General features: G+C 34.8%; 2 protein-coding genes across 10 annotated transcripts in view; one reads left to right on the top strand and one right to left on the bottom strand.

Annotated features, from left to right (window-relative positions):
- LOC141047275 (uncharacterized) overlaps nt 1-19,576 on the bottom strand; it is an 841,567-nt gene that overhangs the window by 290,525 nt on the left and 531,466 nt on the right. The gene's annotated exons all lie outside the window — the stretch shown is intronic.
- LOC141047303 (uncharacterized) overlaps nt 13,659-19,576 on the top strand; it is an 86,572-nt gene continuing 80,654 nt past the window's right edge. For both annotated transcript variants that reach the window (XM_073542362.1, XM_073542360.1), the window contains exons 1-5: nt 13,659-13,804; nt 13,934-14,113; nt 14,194-14,317; nt 14,401-14,498; nt 14,697-14,787. In XM_073542362.1, the coding sequence (XP_073398463.1) occupies nt 13,727-13,804; nt 13,934-14,113; nt 14,194-14,317; nt 14,401-14,498; nt 14,697-14,787 (571 nt within the window). In that variant the 5' untranslated portion in view covers nt 13,659-13,726. The remainder of the gene's footprint in view (nt 13,805-13,933; nt 14,114-14,193; nt 14,318-14,400; nt 14,499-14,696; nt 14,788-19,576) is intronic.

Genomic DNA, 19,576 nt, shown 5'->3' with positions numbered 1-19,576 from the left:
TTGCTTTCTGAGTTCTGTAATAAGATTGCTTTCTTAGTCCTGTATATAAGATTGCTTTCTGAGTTCTGTATATAAGATTGCTTTCTTAGTTCTGTATATAAGATTGCTTTCTTAGTCCTGTATATGAGATTGCTTTCTGAGTTCTTTATATAAGATTGCTTTCTTAGTCCTTTATATGAGATTGCTTTCTTAGTTCTGTACATAAGATTGCTTTCTGAGTTCTGTATATCAGATTGCTTTCTTAGTCCTGTATATGAGATTGCTTTCTTAGTCCTGTATATGAGATTGCTTTCTTAGTCCTGTTTATGAGATTGCTTTCTTAGTTCTGTATATGAGATTGCTTTCTTAGTCCAGTGTATGAGATTGCTTTCTTAGTCCTGTATATGAAATTGCTTTCTTAGTCCTGTTTATGAGATTGCTTTCTTAGTTCTGTATATGAGATTGCTTTCTTAGTCCTGTATATGAGATTGCTTTCTTAGTCCTGTATATGAAATTGCTTTCTTAGTTCTGTATATGAGATTGCTTTCTTAGTTCTATATATAAGATTGCTTTCTGAGTTCTGTATATATCATTGCTTTCTTAGTTCTGTATATAAGATTGCTTTCTTAGTTCTGTATATGAGATTGCTTTCTTAGTTCTGTATATAAGATTGCTTTCTTAGTCTTGTATATAAGATTGCTTTCTTAGTTCTGTATATAAGATTGCTTTCTGAGTTCTGTACATAAGATTGCTTTCTGAGTCCTGTACATAAGATTGCTTTCTTAGTCCTGTACATAAGATTGCTTTCTCATTTCTGTATATGAGATTGCTTTCTTAGTTCTGTATATAAGATTGCTTTCTTAGTTCTGTACATAATATTTCTTTCTGAGTTCTGTATATAAGATTGCTTTCTGAGTTCTGTATATAAGATTGCTTTCTTAGTTCTGTATATAAGATTGCTTTCTTAGTTCTGTAAATTAGATTGCTTTCTTAGTCCTGTATATAAGATTGCTTTCTGTGTTCTGTATATAAGATTGCTTTCTTAGTCCTGTATATGAGATTGCTTTCTTAGTTCTGTATATAAGATTGCTTTCTTAGTCCTGTATATGAGATTTCTTTCTTAGTCCTGTATATGAGATTGCTTTCTTAGTTCTGTATATAAGATTGCTTTCTGAGTTCTGTATATGAGATTGCTTTCTTAGTTCTGTATATGAGATTGCTTTCTTAGTTCTATATATAAGATTGCTTTCTTAGTTCTGTATATAAGATTGCTTTCTGAGTTCTGTATATAAGATTGCTTTCTTAGTTCTGTATATAAGATTGCTTTCTGTGTTCTGTATATAAGATTGCTTTCTTAGTCCTGTATATGAGATTGCTTTCTTAGTTCTGTACATAAGATTGCTTTCTTAGTCATGTATATAAGATTGCTTTCTGAGTTCTGTATATAAGATTGCTTTCTTAATTCTGTATATAAGATTTCTTTCTTAGTCCTGTATATAAGATTGCTTTCTGAGTTCTGTATATAAGATTGCTTTCATAGTCCTGTATATGAGATTGCTTTCTTAGTCCTGTACATGAGATTGCTTTCTTAGTTCTGTATATAAGATTGCTTTCTGAGTTCTGTATATAAGATTGCTTTCTAAGTCCTGTATATAAGATTGCTTTCTGAGTTCTGTATATAAGATTGCTTTCTGAGTTCTGTATGTAAGATTGCTTTCTTAGTCCTGTATATAAGATTGCTTTCTTAGTTCTGTATGTAAGATTGCTTTCTTAGTCCTGTATATGAGATTGCTTTCTTAGTCCTGTATATGAGATTGCTTTCTTAGTTCTGTATATAAGATTGCTTTCTGAGTTCTGTATATAAGATTGCTTTCTGAATTCTGTATATAAGATTGCTTTCTTAGTTCTGTATATAAGATTGCTTTCTGAGTTCTTTATATAAGATTGCTTTCTTAGTCCTGTATATGAGATTGCTTTCTTATTTCTGTATATAAGATTGCTTTCTTAGTCCTGTATATAAGATTGCTTTCTTAGTCCTGTATATAAGATTGCTTTCTTTGTCCTGTATATGAGATTGCTTTCTTAGCTCTGTATATAAGATTGCTTTCTTAGTCCAGTGTATGAGATTGCTTTCTTAGTTCTGTATATGAGATTGCTTTCTTAGTCCTGTATATGAGATTGCTTTCTTTGTCCTGTATATAAGATTGCTTTCTTATTCCAGTGTATGAGATTGCTTTCTTTGTCCTGTATATAAGATTGCTTTCTTATTCCAGTGTATGAGATTGCTTTCTTAGTCCTGTATATGAGATTGCTTTCTTAGTCCTGTATATAAGATTGCTTTCTTAGTCCTGTTTATGAGATTGCTTTCTTAGCTCTGTATATGAGATTGCTTTCTTAGTTCTATATATAAGATTGCTTTCTTAGTTCTGTATATAACATTGCTTTCTGAGTTCTGTATATAAGATTGCTTTCTTAGTTCTGTATATGAGATTGCTTTCTTAGTTCTGTATATAAGATTGCTTTCTTAGTTCTGTACATAATATTTCTTTCTGAGTTCTGTATATAAGATTGCTTTCTGAGTTCTGTATATAAGATTGCTTTCTTAGTTCTGTATATAAGATTGCTTTCTTAGTTCTGTAAATTAGATTGCTTTCTTAGTCCTGTATATAAGATTGCTTTCTGTGTTCTGTATATAAGATTGCTTTCTTAGTCCTGTATATGAGATTGCTTTCTTAGTTCTGTATATAAGATTGCTTTCTTAGTCCTGTATATGAGATTTCTTTCTTAGTCCTGTATATGAGATTGCTTTCTTAGTTCTGTATATAAGATTGCTTTCTGAGTTCTGTATATGAGATTGCTTTCTTAGTTCTGTATATGAGATTGCTTTCTTAGTTCTATATATAAGATTGCTTTCTTAGTTCTGTATATAAGATTGCTTTCTGAGTTCTGTATATAAGATTGCTTTCTTAGTTCTGTATATAAGATTGCTTTCTGTGTTCTGTATATAAGATTGCTTTCTTAGTCCTGTATATGAGATTGCTTTCTTAGTTCTGTACATAAGATTGCTTTCTTAGTCATGTATATAAGATTGCTTTCTGAGTTCTGTATATAAGATTGCTTTCTTAATTCTGTATATAAGATTTCTTTCTTAGTCCTGTATATAAGATTGCTTTCTGAGTTCTGTATATAAGATTGCTTTCATAGTCCTGTATATGAGATTGCTTTCTTAGTCCTGTACATGAGATTGCTTTCTTAGTTCTGTATATAAGATTGCTTTCTGAGTTCTGTATATAAGATTGCTTTCTAAGTCCTGTATATAAGATTGCTTTCTGAGTTCTGTATATAAGATTGCTTTCTGAGTTCTGTATGTAAGATTGCTTTCTTAGTCCTGTATATAAGATTGCTTTCTTAGTTCTGTATGTAAGATTGCTTTCTTAGTCCTGTATATGAGATTGCTTTCTTAGTCCTGTATATGAGATTGCTTTCTTAGTTCTGTATATAAGATTGCTTTCTGAGTTCTGTATATAAGATTGCTTTCTGAATTCTGTATATAAGATTGCTTTCTTAGTTCTGTATATAAGATTGCTTTCTGAGTTCTTTATATAAGATTGCTTTCTTAGTCCTGTATATGAGATTGCTTTCTTATTTCTGTATATAAGATTGCTTTCTTAGTCCTGTATATAAGATTGCTTTCTTAGTCCTGTATATAAGATTGCTTTCTTTGTCCTGTATATGAGATTGCTTTCTTAGCTCTGTATATAAGATTGCTTTCTTAGTCCAGTGTATGAGATTGCTTTCTTAGTTCTGTATATGAGATTGCTTTCTTAGTCCTGTATATGAGATTGCTTTCTTTGTCCTGTATATAAGATTGCTTTCTTATTCCAGTGTATGAGATTGCTTTCTTTGTCCTGTATATAAGATTGCTTTCTTATTCCAGTGTATGAGATTGCTTTCTTAGTCCTGTATATGAGATTGCTTTCTTAGTCCTGTATATAAGATTGCTTTCTTAGTCCTGTTTATGAGATTGCTTTCTTAGCTCTGTATATGAGATTGCTTTCTTAGTTCTATATATAAGATTGCTTTCTTAGTTCTGTATATAACATTGCTTTCTGAGTTCTGTATATAAGATTGCTTTCTTAGTTCTGTATATGAGATTGCTTTCTTAGTTCTGTATATAAGATTGCTTTCTTAGTCTTGCATATAAGATTGCTTTCTTAGTTCTGTATATAAGATTGCTTTCTGAGTTCTGTATATAAGATTGCTTTCTTAGTTCTGTATATAAGATTGCTTTCTTAGTTCTGTATATAAGATTGCTTTCTTAGTTCTGTTTATAAGATTGCTTTCTGTGTTCTGTATATAAGATTGCTTTCTTAGTCCTGTATATGAGATTGCTTTCTTAGTTCTGTACATAAGATTTCTTTCTTAGTCCTGTATATAAGATTGCTTTCTGAGTTCTGTATATAAGATTGCTTTCTGAGTTCTGTATATAAGATTGCTTTCTGAATTCTGTATATAAGATTGCTTTCTTAGTTCTGTATATAAGATTGCTTTCTGAGTTCTTTATATAAGATTGCTTTCTTAGTCCTGTATATGAGATTGCTTTCTTAGTTCTGTATATAAGATTGCTTTCTTAGTCCTGTATATAAGATTGCTTTCTTTGTCCTGTATATGAGATTGCTTTCTTAGCTCTGTATATAAGATTGCTTTCTTAGTCCAGTGTATGAGATTGCTTTCTTAGTTATGTATATGAGATTGCTTTCTTAGTCCTGTATATGAGATTGCTTTCTTTGTCCTGTATATGAGATTGCTTTCTTAGTTCTGTATATAAGATTGCTTTCTTATTCCAGTGTATGAGATTGCTTTCTTAGTCCTGTATATGAGATTGCTTTCTTAGTCCTGTTTATGAGATTGCTTTCTTAGTTCTGTATATGAGATTGCTTTCTTAGTTCTATATATAAGATTGCTTTCTTAGTTCTGTATATAACATTGCTTTCTGAGTTCTGTATATAAGATTGCTTTCTTAGTTCTGTATATGAGATTGCTTTCTTAGTTCTGTATATAAGATTGCTTTCTTAGTCTTGCATATAAGATTGCTTTCTTAGTTCTGTATATAAGATTGCTTTCTTAGTTCTGTATATAAGATTGCTTTCTTAGTCCTGTACATAAGATTGCTTTCTTAGTTCTGTATATAAGATTGCTTTCTTAGTTCTGTATATGAGATTGCTTTCTTAGTTCTGTACATAAGATTGCTTTCTGAGTTCTGTATATAAGATTGCTTTCTTAGTTCTGTATATAAGATTGCTTTCTTAGTCCTGTATATAAGATTGCTTTCTTAGTCCTGTACATAAGATTGCTTTCTGAGTTCTGTATATAAGATTGCTTTCTGAGTTCTGTATATAAGATTGCTTTCTGAGTTCTGTATATAAGATTGCTTTCTTAGTTCTGTATATAAGATTGCTTTCTTAATCCTGTATATGAGATTGCTTTCTGAATTCTGTATATAAGATTGCTTTCTTAGTTCTGTATATAAGATTGCTTTCTGAGTTCTTTATATAAGATTGCTTTCTTAGTCCTGTATATGAGATTGCTTTCTTAGTTCTGTATATAAGATTGCTTTCTTAGTCCTGTATATGAGATTGCTTTCTTTGTCCTGTATATGAGATTGCTTTCTTAGTTCTGTATATAAGATTGCTTTCTTAGTCCAGTGTATGAGATTGCTTTCTTAGTTCTGTATATAAGATTGCTTTCTTAGTCCTGTTTATGAGATTGCTTTCTTAGTTCTGTATATGAGATTGCTTTCTTAGTTCTATATATGAGATTGCTTTCTTAGTTCTATATATAAGATTGCTTTCTTAATTCTGTATATAACATTGCTTTCTGAGTTCTGTATATAAGATTGCTTTCTTAGTCTTGCATATAAGATTGCTTTCTTAGTTCTGTATATAAGATTGCTTTCTTAGTTCTGTATATAAGATTGCTTTCTTAGTCCTGTATATAAGATTGCTTTCTTAGTCCTGTACATAAGATTGCTTTCTGAGTTCTGTATATAAGATTGCTTTCTTAGTTCTGTATATAAGATTGCTTTCTTATTTCTGTGCATAAGATTTCTTTCTGAGTTCTGTATATAAGATTGCTTTCTGAGTTCTGTATATAAGATTGCTTTCTTAGTTCTGTATATAAGATTGCTTTCTTAGTTCTGTAAATTAGATTGCTTTCTTAGTCCTGTATATAAGATTGCTTTCTGAGTTCTGTATATAAGATTGCTCTCTTAGTCCTGTATATGAGATTGCTTTCTTAGTCCTGTTTATGAGATTGCTTTCTGAGTTCTGTATATAAGATTGCTTTCTTAGTCCTGTATATGAGATTGCTTTCTTAGTTCTGTATATAAGATTGCTTTCTTAGTTCTATATATAAGATTGCTTTCTTAGTTCTGTATATAAGATTGCTTTCTTAGTTCTATATATAAGATTGCTTTCTTAGTCCTGTATATAAGATTGCTTTCTGAGTTCTGTATATAAGATTGCTTTCTTAGTTCTGTATATAAGATTGCTTTCTTAGTTCTATATATAAGATTGCTTTCTGAGTTCTGTATATAAGATTGCTTTCTGAGTTCTGTATGTAAGATTGCTTTCTGAGTTCTGTATATAAGATTGCTTTCTTAGTCCTGTATATAAGATTGCTTTCTGAGTTCTGTATATAAGATTGCTTTCTTAGTCCTGTATATGAGATTGCTTTCTTAGTCCTGTATATGAGATTGCGTTCTTAGTTCTGTATATAAGATTGCTTTCTGAGTTCTGTATATAAGATTGCTTTCTTAGTCCTGTATATAAGATTGCTTTCTGAGTTCTGTATATAAGATTGCTTTCTTAGTTCTGTATATAAGATTGCTTTCTTAGTCCTGTATATGAGATTGCTTTCTGAGTTCTTTATATAAGATTGCTTTCTTAGTCCTTTATATGAGATTGCTTTCTTAGTTCTGTACATAAGATTGCTTTCTGAGTTCTGTATATCAGATTGCTTTCTTAGTCCTGTATATGAGATTGCTTTCTTAGTCCTGTATATGAGATTGCTTTCTTAGTCCTGTTTATGAGATTGCTTTCTTAGTTCTGTATATGAGATTGCTTTCTTAGTCCAGTGTATGAGATTGCTTTCTTAGTCCTGTATATGAAATTGCTTTCTTAGTCCTGTTTATGAGATTGCTTTCTTAGTTCTGTATATGAGATTGCTTTCTTAGTCCTGTATATGAGATTGCTTTCTTAGTCCTGTATATGAAATTGCTTTCTTAGTTCTGTATATGAGATTGCTTTCTTAGTTCTATATATAAGATTGCTTTCTGAGTTCTGTATATATCATTGCTTTCTTAGTTCTGTATATAAGATTGCTTTCTTAGTTCTGTATATGAGATTGCTTTCTTAGTTCTGTATATAAGATTGCTTTCTTAGTCTTGTATATAAGATTGCTTTCTTAGTTCTGTATATAAGATTGCTTTCTGAGTTCTGTACATAAGATTGCTTTCTGAGTCCTGTACATAAGATTGCTTTCTTAGTCCTGTACATAAGATTGCTTTCTCATTTCTGTATATGAGATTGCTTTCTTAGTTCTGTATATAAGATTGCTTTCTTAGTTCTGTACATAATATTTCTTTCTGAGTTCTGTATATAAGATTGCTTTCTGAGTTCTGTATATAAGATTGCTTTCTTAGTTCTGTATATAAGATTGCTTTCTTAGTTCTGTAAATTAGATTGCTTTCTTAGTCCTGTATATAAGATTGCTTTCTGAGTTCTGTATATAAGATTGCTTTCTTTGTCCTGTATATGGGATTGCTTTCTTAGTCCTGTATATGAGATTGCTTTCTGAGTTCTGTATATAAGATTGCTTTCTTAGTCCTGTATATAAGATTGCTTTCTTAGTCCTGTATATGAGGTTGCTTTCTTAGTTCTGTATATGAGATTGCTTTCTTAGTTCTGTATATAAGATTGCTTTCTTAGTTCTATATATAAGATTGCTTTCTGAGTTCTGTATGTAAGATTGCTTTCTGAGTTCTGTATATAAGATTGCTTTCTTAGTCCTGTATATCAGATTGCTTTCTGAGTTCTGTAAATAAGATTGCTTTCTTAGTCCTGTATATGAGATTACTTTCTTAGTCCTGTATATGAGATTGCGTTCTTAGTTCTGTATATAAGATTGCTTTCTGATTTCTGTATATAAGATTGCTTTCTTAGTCCTGTATATAAGATTGCTTTCTGAGTTCTGTATATAAGATTGCTTTCTGAGTTCTGTATGTAAGATTGCTTTCTGAGTTCTGTATATAAGATTGCTTTCTTAGTTCTGTATATAAGATTGCTTTCTTAGTCCTGTATATGAGATTGCTTTCTGAGTTCTTTATATAAGATTGCTTTCTTAGTCCTGTATATGAGATTGCTTTCTTAGTTCTGTACATAAGATTGCTTTCTGAGTTCTGTATATCAGATTGCTTTCTTAGTCCTGTATATAAGATTGCTTTCTTAGTCCTGTTTATGAGATTGCTTTCTTAGTTCTGTATATGAGATTGCTTTCTTAGTCCAGTGTATGAGATTGCTTTCTTAGTCCTGTATATGAGATTGCTTTCTTATTCCTGTATATGAGATTGCTTTCTTAGTTCTGTATATGAGATTGCTTTTTTAGTTCTATATATAAGATTGCTTTCTGAGTTCTGTATATAACATCGCTTTCTTAGTTCTGTATATAAGATTGCTTTCTTAGTTCTGTATATGAGATTGCTTTCTTAGTTCTGTATATAAGATTGCTTTCTTAGTCTTGTATATAAGATTGCTTTCTTAGTCTTGTATATAAGATTGCTTTCTTAGTTCTGTATATAAGATTGCTTTCTGAGTCCTGTACAAAAGATTGCTTTCTTAGTTCTGTATATGAGATTGCTTTCTTAGTTCTGTATATAAGATTGCTTTCTTAGTCCTGTGTATAAGATTGCTTTCTTAGTCCTGTATATGAGATTGCTTTCTTAGTTCTGTATATAAGATTGCTTTCTTAGTCCTGTGTATAAGATTGCTTTCTTAGTCCTGTGTATAAGATTGCTTTCTTAGTCCTGTATATGAGATTGCTTTCTTAGTTCTGTAAATAAGATTGCTTTCTTAGTCCTGTATATGAGATTGCTTTCTTAGTTCTGTAAATAAGATTGCTTTCTTAGTTCTGTATATAAGATTGCTTTCTTAGTTCTGTATATAAGATTGCTTTCTTAGTTCTGTACATAAGATTGCTTTCTTAGTTCTGTATGTAAGATTGCTTTCTTAGTTCTGTATATAAGATTGCTTTCTTAGTTCTGTATATAAGATTGCTTTCTTAGTTCTGTATATAAGATTGCTTTCTTAGTTCTGTATATAAGATTGCTTTCTTAGTCCTGTGTATAAGATTGCTTTCTTAGTCCTGTATATGAGATTGCTTTCTTAGTTCTGTAAATAAGATTGTTTTCTTAGTCCTGTATATAAGATTGCTTTCTTAGTTCTGTATATAAGATTGCTTTCTTATTTCTGTATATGAGATTACTTTGTTAGTCCTGTATATAAGATTGCTTTCTGAGTTCTGTATATAATATTGCTTTCTTAGTTCTTTATATAAGATTGCTCTCTTAGTTCTGTATATAAGATTGCTTTCTGAGTTCTGTATATAAGATTGCTTTCTGAGTTCTTTATATAAGATTGCTTTCTTAGTTCTGTATATAAGATTGCTTTCTTAGTTCTCTATATAAGATTGCTTTCTGAGTCCTGTATATAAGATTGCTTTCTTAGTTCTGTATAAAAGATTGCTTTCTTAGTCCTGTTTATAAGATTTCTTTCTGAGTTCTGTATATAAGATTGCTTTCTTAGTCCTGTACATAAGATTGCTTTCTGAGTTCTGTATATAAGATTGCTTTCTTAGTTCTGTATATAAGATTGCCTTCTTAGTTCTGTACATAATATTTCTTTCTGAGTTCTGTATATAAGATTGCTTTCTTAGTTCTGTATATAAGATTGCTTTCTTAGTTCTGTAAATTAGATTGCTTTCTTAGTCCTGTATATAAGATTGCTTTCTGAGATCTGTATATAAGATTGCTTTCTTAGTCCTATATATGAGATTGCTTTCTGAGTTCTGTATATAAGATTGCTTTCTGAGTTCTGTATATAAGATTGCTTTCTTAGTTATGTATATAAGATTGCTTTCTTAGTTCTGTACATAAGATTGCTTTCTTAGTTCTGTATGTAAGATTGCTTTCTTAGTTCTGTATATAAGATTGCTTTCTTAGTTCTGTATATAAGATTGCTTTCTTAGTTCTGTGTATAAGATTGCTTTCTTAGTTCTGTATGTAAGATTGCTTTCTTAGTTCTGTATATAAGATTGCTTTCTTAGTTCTGTATATAAGATTGCTTTCTTAGTTCTGTATATAAGATTGCTTTCTTAGTTCTGTATGTAAGATTGCTTTCTTAGTTCTGTATGTAAGATTGCTTTCTGAGTTCTGTACATAAGATTGCTTTCTTAGTTCTGTATATAAGATTGCTTTCTTAGTTCTGTATATAAGATTGCTTTCTTAGTTCTGTATATGAGATTGCTTTTTTAGTCCTGTATATAAGATTGCTTTCTGAGTTCTGTATATAAGATTGCTTTCTTAGTCCTGTATATAGATTGCTTTCTTAGTTCTGTATATAAGATTGCTTTCTGAGTTCTGTATATAAGATTGCTTTCTTTGTCCTGTGTATAAGATTGCTTTCTTAGTCCTGTATATGAGATTGCTTTCTTAGTTCTGTAAATAAGATTGCTTTCTTAGTCCTGTGTATAAGATTGCTTTCTTAGTCCTGTGTATAAGATTGCTTTCTTAGTCCTGTTTATGAGATTGCTTTCTTAGTTCTGTATATAAGATTGCTTTCTTAGTCCTGTGTATGAGATTGCTTTCTTAGTCCTGTATATGAGATTGCTTTCTTAGTTCTGTAAATAAGATTGCTTTCTTAGTCCTGTGTATAAGATTGCTTTTTTAGTCCTGTGTATAAGATTGCTTTCTTAGTTCTGTATATAAGATTGCTTTCTTAGTCCTGTATATAAGATTGCTTTCTTAGTTCTGTATATAAGATTGCTTTCTTAGTCCTGTGTATAAGATTGCTTTCTTAGTCCTGTATATGAGATTGCTTTCTTAGTTCTGTAAATAAGATTGCTTTCTTAGTCCTGTGTATAAGATTGCTTTTTTAGTCCTGTGTATAAGATTGCTTTCTTAGTTCTGTATATAAGATTGCTTTCTTAGTCCTGTATATAAGATTGCTTTCTTAGTCCTGTGTATAAGATTGCTTTCTTAGTCCTGTATATAAGATTGCTTTCTTAGTTCTGTATATAAGATTGCTTTCTTAGTTCTGTATGTAAGATTGCTTTCTTAGTTCTGTATATAAGATTGCTTTCTTAGTTCTGTATATAAGATTGCTTTCTTAGTCCTGTGTATAAGATTGCTTTCTTAGTCCTGTATATGAGATTGCTTTCTTAGTTCTGTAAATAAGATTGCTTTCTTAGTCCTGTGTATAAGATTGCTTTTTTAGTCCTGTGTATAAGATTGCTTTCTTAGTTCTGTATATAAGATTGCTTTCTTAGTCCTGTATATAAGATTGCTTTCTTAGTTCTGTATATAAGATTGCTTTCTTAGTCCTGTGTATAAGATTGCTTTCTTAGTCCTGTATGTGAGATTGCTTTCTTAGTTCTGTAAATAAGATTGCTTTCTTAGTCCTGTGTATAAGATTGCTTTTTTAGTCCTGTGTATAAGATTGCTTTCTTAGTTCTGTATATAAGATTGCTTTCTTAGTCCTGTGTATAAGATTGCTTTCTTAGTCCTGTATATGAGATTGCTTTCTTAGTTCTGTAAATAAGATTGCTTTCTTAGTCCTGTGTATAAGATTGCTTTTTTAGTCCTGTGTATAAGATTGCTTTCTTAGTTCTGTATATAAGATTGCTTTCTTAGTCCTGTATATAAGATTGCTTTCTTAGTCCTGTGTATAAGATTGCTTTCTTAGTCCTGTATATAAGATTGCTTTCTTAGTTCTGTATATAAGATTGCTTTCTTAGTTCTGTATGTAAGATTGCTTTCTTAGTTCTGTATATAAGATTGCTTTCTTAGTTCTGTATATAAGATTGCTTTCTTAGTCCTGTGTATAAGATTGCTTTCTTAGTCCTGTATATGAGATTGCTTTCTTAGTTCTGTAAATAAGATTGCTTTCTTAGTCCTGTGTATAAGATTGCTTTTTTAGTCCTGTGTATAAGATTGCTTTCTTAGTTCTGTATATAAGATTGCTTTCTTAGTCCTGTATATAAGATTGCTTTCTTAGTTCTGTATATAAGATTGCTTTCTTAGTCCTGTGTATAAGATTGCTTTTTTAGTCCTGTATATGAGATTGCTTTCTTAGTTCTGTAAATAAGATTGCTTTCTTAGTTCTGTATATAAGATTGCTTTCTTAGTTCTGTATGTAAGATTGCTTTCTTAGTTCTGTATATAAGATTGCTTTCTTAGTTCTGTATATAAGATTGCTTTCTTAGTTCTGTACATAAGATTGCTTTCTTAGTTCTGTACATAGGATTGCTTTCTTAGTTCTGTATATAAGATTGCTTTCTTAGTTCTGTATATAAGATTGCTTTCTTAGTCCTGTGTATGAGATTGCTTTCTTAGTCCTGTATATGAGATTGCTTTCTTAGTTCTGTAAATAAGATTGCTTTCTTAGTCCTGTATATAAGATTGCTTTCTTAGTTCTGTATATAAGATTGCTTTCTTAGTTCTGTATATGAGATTACTTTGTTAGTCCTGTATATAAGATTGCTTTCTGAGTTCTGTATATAAGATTGCTTTCTGAGTTCTGTATATAAGATTGCTTTCTGAGTTCTTTATATAAGTTTGCTCTCTTAGTTCTGTATATAAGATTGCTTTCTGAGTTCTGTATATAAGATTGCTTTCTTAGTCCTGTATATAAGATTGCTTTCTGAGTTCTGTATATAAGATTGCTCTCTTAGTTCTGTATATAAGATTGCTTTCTTAGTCCTGTATATAAGATTGCTTTCAGAGTTCTTCTGTATATAAGATTGCTTTCTTAGTTTTGTCCACAGCTTTAAGTTACATAGAGCCTTATAGTAAGTAACAGATGATGTTAGAAACGCATTGTATACGGATGGTAGTAGAGAAAACTTCAGCTGCCGTCAATGGAAGTGGTTAAACAGACAAGATTTCTGCATTTTATCTCCTGATGTGGAGTCGATAGCACAATCATATGCTGCCATATAGGAGACGTCCGGTAACTGGTGATAATTCCCTCATGTGTGGGGTCTATTTGTCTCCAGAGAAATCACACGTTACATTCCACACGCAACACTGTGTAGAAAAGGCGGCGCGGGGTAATTGTGCCAGTAGTGAGGGGGAATGATGGCGGGAATGTCACTGACTGAGGAGAAGTCTCCACTCCGGATATCATGTGACCCCTGACTCCTCCCCTCCTGTGACCTCATCACAGGTCCTGTGCGCTCATTACAGCCATATATGTGGTGTGCGGCTCTGCGGGTGGAGGTAGGTGCTGGAGACTCCCTATTACCGACGCATTAATACTAGAAATATATTGCACAGGGGATATCTCAGCAAATTTCCACAAGAAGAATCCTGGAAACATCGTCTCATCTTCTTCTCATTCAGGTCCCTACAATATCGGATCCTCTCAGTGAAGATCTTCTACATAAGAGAATTTTCCTGATTTACCCTTGAAGGATGGATATGGACAGAGACAAGATGGCGGAGAGGATATTACACCTCACCCTAGAGATCCTCTTCCGGCTTACTGGAGAGGTGAGAGATTCTGATGACGTCACATTACATCATTCTTATCTATGGGAATAACAGATGGACAGAACTGGAGAGGTGAGGACTCTGGAAATGTCTGTAGTGAGATTTATTAATGTGTCTCTCCATAACCAGGATTACACAGTAGTGAAGAAGACCTCTACTGAGCGCTGTCAGGACCCTGTGTCTGAGGGATGGGGAAGACCCCTGAGCCCAATCATGGGGCCTCCACCTCACCCCCTGATCCACGGTGACATCAATGACCAGAAGATCCTAGAACTCATCTACAAGATGATTGAGCTGCTGACTGGAGAGGTGACACTGCTGGGAATGCTGGGACATTATACAGTAATGCTATGAAGGGATCGGGGGGATGATGGTATTGTATGTGTCAGGTTCCTATAAGGTGTCAGGATGTCGCTGTCTATTTCTCCATGGAGGAGTGGGAATATTTAGAAGGACACAAACATCTGTACAAGGACATCATGATGGATGTTCCCCAGCCTCTCACATCTCCAGGTAACAGACAGGACTAAATACGCACGGCCTATAATTATCTGTATGTAAAGAATGAATTCAGTCCCTGTATGTGTTTCCTCCAGATCTATCCAGTAAGAGGACAACACCAGAGAGATGTCCCTGTCGTCTTCTTCCACAGGACTGTAAACAAGAAGATCCCAATGTTCCTCAGGATCCTCAGGTAGATGGAGAGAAGGTGTCATGAGATCTCCCCTATGATGTGTACACGGCTGTGAAGGTCTTGTGCTCAGTCTTGTTTTATCCACCAGTATTATATGTTTTATACTTGTGTAATGAGAACGGTGGAGATGGCGGGATTAGAGCTGATCATAGATGTGACTGCTCCCTCTGTCTGTGACTTTTACAATATTTGTTTCAGGGTGAAGATCTGACCCATATTAATACTACAGAGACATATGTGAGGGGTGATGAGCTGTGTAAAGAGGAGATTCCTGCATGTAACTGCCCAGGTGAGTACAAACAAAATACTGCAGGAGAGAAGAGCGCCAATAAGGTCTTATCCGAGAATAAAATAATCCTTTAATCAGTTTGCACTCACCTGATTTTTATGATACCAAGGCATATAAACACATCCAAGTCACAAGCTGCAGCAAATCCACGGGTCAAACCGATGACCGAATCGTAGTATAATAGGGAAAAAATGCGCAAACTTCGAAACGCGTTGAGAGAATAAAACACCATTTATTCACCATCTACATGACTGGACCGTTATTTGGATGGCAGCGCAGATGATAACCACAATTTTTCCCTATTATACTACTCAGGTGAGTAGTAACCACTGAATACAGAGAAGTCACAGATTCTTCTTAGTCACCGGCTGTGGCTGCTTTTTCGGGGATGTAGTCCAGCCGTATCACAATTGTGTGATCACCATTTTGCCTCTGGACCACAACTTTTTCCTCCACCCAAAACTATTTTAATGACTTTGGGCATTGAAGGCCTTTTTTATAGAACTTATAACCTGGAGGATCGACCTACCCCTTGGGATAAGGAGATGCTGACCGTTACCTGCCCAGATCTGTAAACCACAAAGTCAAGACAGTGCACATAGAATGTGCTGGCAAAAATCACTTGAAGAAAAGTATTATGATGGGTCTGTAAGAGAAAACGGAGGGTAATGATGCTGTTGGCTTCCATGAACCCTGATATCTTATTGGATGAATCTACCTTCTCTCCCCTCTGTGCTGCTGAATGTGCTCATATGGTCCCTACAAGACCAGGTCCAGTCTTTGCTTTTATGATCAACAACATTAAATGTGCAGTGAGGGCCAAGTGTGAACTTCTGTACAATAACAACAGAGTTTCCCTTTATCCTGACTTTTCAATTTCTTTGTTCTTTTTAAAACCAACTAACTTGAAACAGGATTGTTATAAACTACATAAAGCACATTACACCTGTGCCATGATATATCTCTAAGCTATATGCGGCTGATAGCTGTAATCTCTATTTAAAGGGGTTGTCTACTGTGATGAAGTGTTGTGACATGTGATGCCCAGCTCCCAATCAGCGCTGGTGTCACTGTCTCCTCCTTTGGACAAACTGAACATGAAGAGGAAGACAGAGCTGCAGCTCATCCCGGACTTCCTCTTCATGTTCAGTTTGTCTGATGGTGGGGACAGTGACGCCAGCGCTGATGGGGCGCTGGGCATCACTTGTCATTCCACCGCATTACAGTCCCGATGCAGTGAGCGCCAACACCACTGGAACGGAGCCAGATTGGCAGGTGAGTATAAGTTTTATTATTTTATCGGGGACGAACATTTAGTTTAAGAAGTGCCTGTCCTAGTACTGGACAACATCTTTAAGAAATAACATAGATATGTGCTAAATACACTAAAAGACACTGATATATAAATTACTAGACGTCTATGTGTATGGCTGGGTAGAGTAGTCAGGGCACATGTACGCTTAAGGAGATGATCAGATCGATAATGAAGCCATACAGTGTCTTGGATTCGTAGTGTGTTGGATGATGCAGAGTCAGCAGCGTTCCAGCCGGCTGCACTGATCCTAACACCTGCTTGAAAAGGAAAAACTGTCGCCCTATGCCTGCATGATGTCACTACATTGCAGGCTCTCTTCTATTGGAAAAAAGAGTGATATTATCCAACGCATTCCCGAGGCTTCAGCATCCCTCATCAGGGATCCCTTCTTTTTTTGCAATCGAAGTGAGCCCACAGTGTAGTGACATCCCGCAGACGTAGCTTTTTTCTTTTGTAGCAGGTGGCAGGATCAATGCAGCTGGCTGGAACGCTGCTGACTCTGGATCATCCAACATAGTACAAATCCAGGACACAGTATGGCTTCATCATCGATTTGATCATCTCCATAAGTGTACGTGTGCCCCAGCCTGATCCACCCGGCCATACATGTAGATGTTCAGTAATTCATATATCAGTGTCATTTGTGTATGTAGCGCATATCTACTGTATATAGTTACTGCATTTCTACGCGTTGCGCAAGAAGGCAAGCAGATGCATCCACTTATGCAACTTCATAACACTGACACACAGTGGTAGTACCAGTGCATTCATCAAATTTATGTCTCTGTAATACACATTTATTCCCGCCTGCAGGAGATGTGTTGGCATGGCTCCAGCCCTGGTTTCATGGATTCACTCCATGTCATAAATTACAATATGTTTTCAATTCTAAGTAATTCAGATTACTGCACAATCTCTCCTGAAATGGGGAGCACTAAATCTTTCTCTATTCTTCTGGCCAGGACTCATATTAGCTCCAATGGTCCACCATAAATGAATGCAACTCCGGTTTAATGTTGTTGTTGGGGAGGTAACATATTTTCTATTCTTTGTTGATTGGTTTACAGTTCTTCATTTTGTATGATAGTTTGATTGTGGTGGGATTGGCATGTTTCCCTTATGTGAGTCTGTAACCCCTGGTAGTCTTTAAAAAATGGTCTCTGTTTCCTCTTCCAAATGCTCGAGATCTAAATTTAAGACATCTCAGCTCTGCACTATTATTAAAAGTTCTCTTTAAATATCTAACATTTCTTCTTGAAACACATCTGGCCCTTATGATAGTTAAAATTGCCAAGAGCCACCGGGCCCCATACTCTAATTACCCCACAGAGGTTTCACCACTAGTTACTCATTTATTACTGATGAAGATTGTAGAGATAGACAATAATTCATTTACTGAAGTGATCAATCTTCAGTTTTCGACAACAGTAGTTAGTGTCCAAAATGCTCTGATTTAACCATTTCCGCAGCCAGTTTTGTGTTCTTAATCAGGCCCCATTTTTTAAATCTGACTTGTGTCACTTTATATAGTGATAACATTGAAATTCATCACAAAGGATAATAGGAAACAAATTGACATTACAAATTATTTTCCAACTACTCTTGAATACGACAATACCCTATATACGGTTGTACACACTGTGTGGGCACATGACAGGGTTAAGAAGGTAAAGAATGCAATTAAGTTATATGATGGCAAATTTTCTGGAATAGTTTGAAGACAAAATTTATTGTGGGCATTGTTCCTGGTCACCTGGCAGCTCAAAAGATGGCTATAATGAAGAGGCTTAGCGCTATTTACTCCGTTTTCTAGATCCAAGGGATTATCTTGCTCATCACCCTTTAATCTTTCCTACACAAAGACTCCTGTTGTGAATTCGCTTTCTGGCCTCCCTCTGGTTATTACTGAAGGTAGTGGAGCTGGTCAGATTGACAGAGGGGTTGCGAGTTCTCTTTCTGTGCCCCCTCTGGTGGTTACTGGAGGTAATGGAGCTGATCTGATTAGCAGAGGCTTGCCACCTGATAATGAGGATGACGATTGGAGATCTGGGGTTTCAGATTGGGATTTAAGACAGTTGACTCCCTCTATCCCTCCTGGTGATTTTCTTCTTGCCTCCTGAGGTCTGATATTTCCAGCTCAGTCACTGCATGTTCAGCTAAGTGTTCATTTGCTATTGTGTTTGCATTTGATCTGGTTTTGTCTATCTCAGTTTTGTGTGGGTCAGCCAGCTCCGGCTGGGGCTGTGCTGAATCACCGTCCATATGTTACTGCTTGTGCCAGTTTGTTTTTGTCCCTTATTAGATTGGTCTCTTCTTGCTCTGCTTTTAGAATATACCAGAGTGCTGATATAGTGGGCAAAGTCGTGCGACTTCAGTGTTTTTTGCATCAGACGTGCTGGACTTTTTGCAGGGTTTTTTGCGTGATTACAGACAACGTCTTTCCTTTCCTGTCTAGTCAGTGTGGGCCCCATCATTTGCTAAGTCTATTTTCCTGCCTGCGTTTGTGTTTTCATCTTGTCTCACCGACAATATATGTTTGGGGGCTGTCTATTCCTTTGGGGTCTGCTCTGGGGCAGTTTAGATTTCCCCTTTCTTGCTTTAGGCTTAGTTAGCTCTCCGACTGTGCTGAGGCTTCTAGGATCATCGTAGGTACGCTCCACGGCTACTGCTAGATGTGTGGACAGGATCAGGGGTCTGCATCCGCTTAGTTACCAACCTCTCTAGTTTTCTGTGGCTTAGCCTGGGCCTGCTCTCCTCCTCGGTGACCCAATCATAACAGACTCCTAGGCTTGGGCCATGGTGTTACCTACTGTTTTGTGGTGTGAAATAGCAAGAAGAATAGATAGTCGAGTCAGAACCAGGAGAGGAGAGAAAATAAAAAGTTAGATGCAAGAGAAGTCAGTAAACGGGCCTGGTTCATAACAGGAAGCAAATACCCAAGCTGGGAGCTGAGCACCGAGAACTGAACCAGAGGAGGCCAAGACTGTATCTGACAGCTTTTGGTAATATGCTTCATGCTTTAGTAGTGTGTGTGGTGCCTTCCAATTGGCTGAAGCAGGGAGCAAATAACTTCAACTGGACAGCACACACACCCATAATGCCAGAGTCGACGGTACTACTGGTCCCAGGCACCCTAATCTTAGCAGCAACAGTGCCTGTGCTGCTCAAAGCTTCTGTTTCTAATGTCTCCTCCATCACTGATGCTGCGTGCAGGATGAATAAGATGGTGATTGATGCAGAAGCAGATGTTGCGATAGCAGATCCCAGAGAAAATGGGACACACCATTTGCGGAAGTCCTAATGTAACAAAATGGCAGAAATCCAGGGGAGTATAAATCCTCATAGAGTGACTCCATTTTGGAAATTATAATCCTCAGTGAATTAATCTATAAGAGTAGTGACTATTTTGACTCCACAGGCACTTTGCAGAAATTAGCTTGCAGTGGATGCTGGAGAGTGAAAATTACAAATATG

The sequence above is a fragment of the Dendrobates tinctorius genome, unplaced genomic scaffold, assembly GCF_039654945.1.
Source record: "Dendrobates tinctorius isolate UK_male_01 unplaced genomic scaffold, ASM3965494v1 ptg000126l, whole genome shotgun sequence".
Taxonomy (NCBI): domain Eukaryota; kingdom Metazoa; phylum Chordata; class Amphibia; order Anura; family Dendrobatidae; genus Dendrobates; species Dendrobates tinctorius.
The sequence above is the reverse complement of the archived record's forward strand: the minus strand, read 5'-3'. Positions and strand labels throughout refer to the sequence as shown.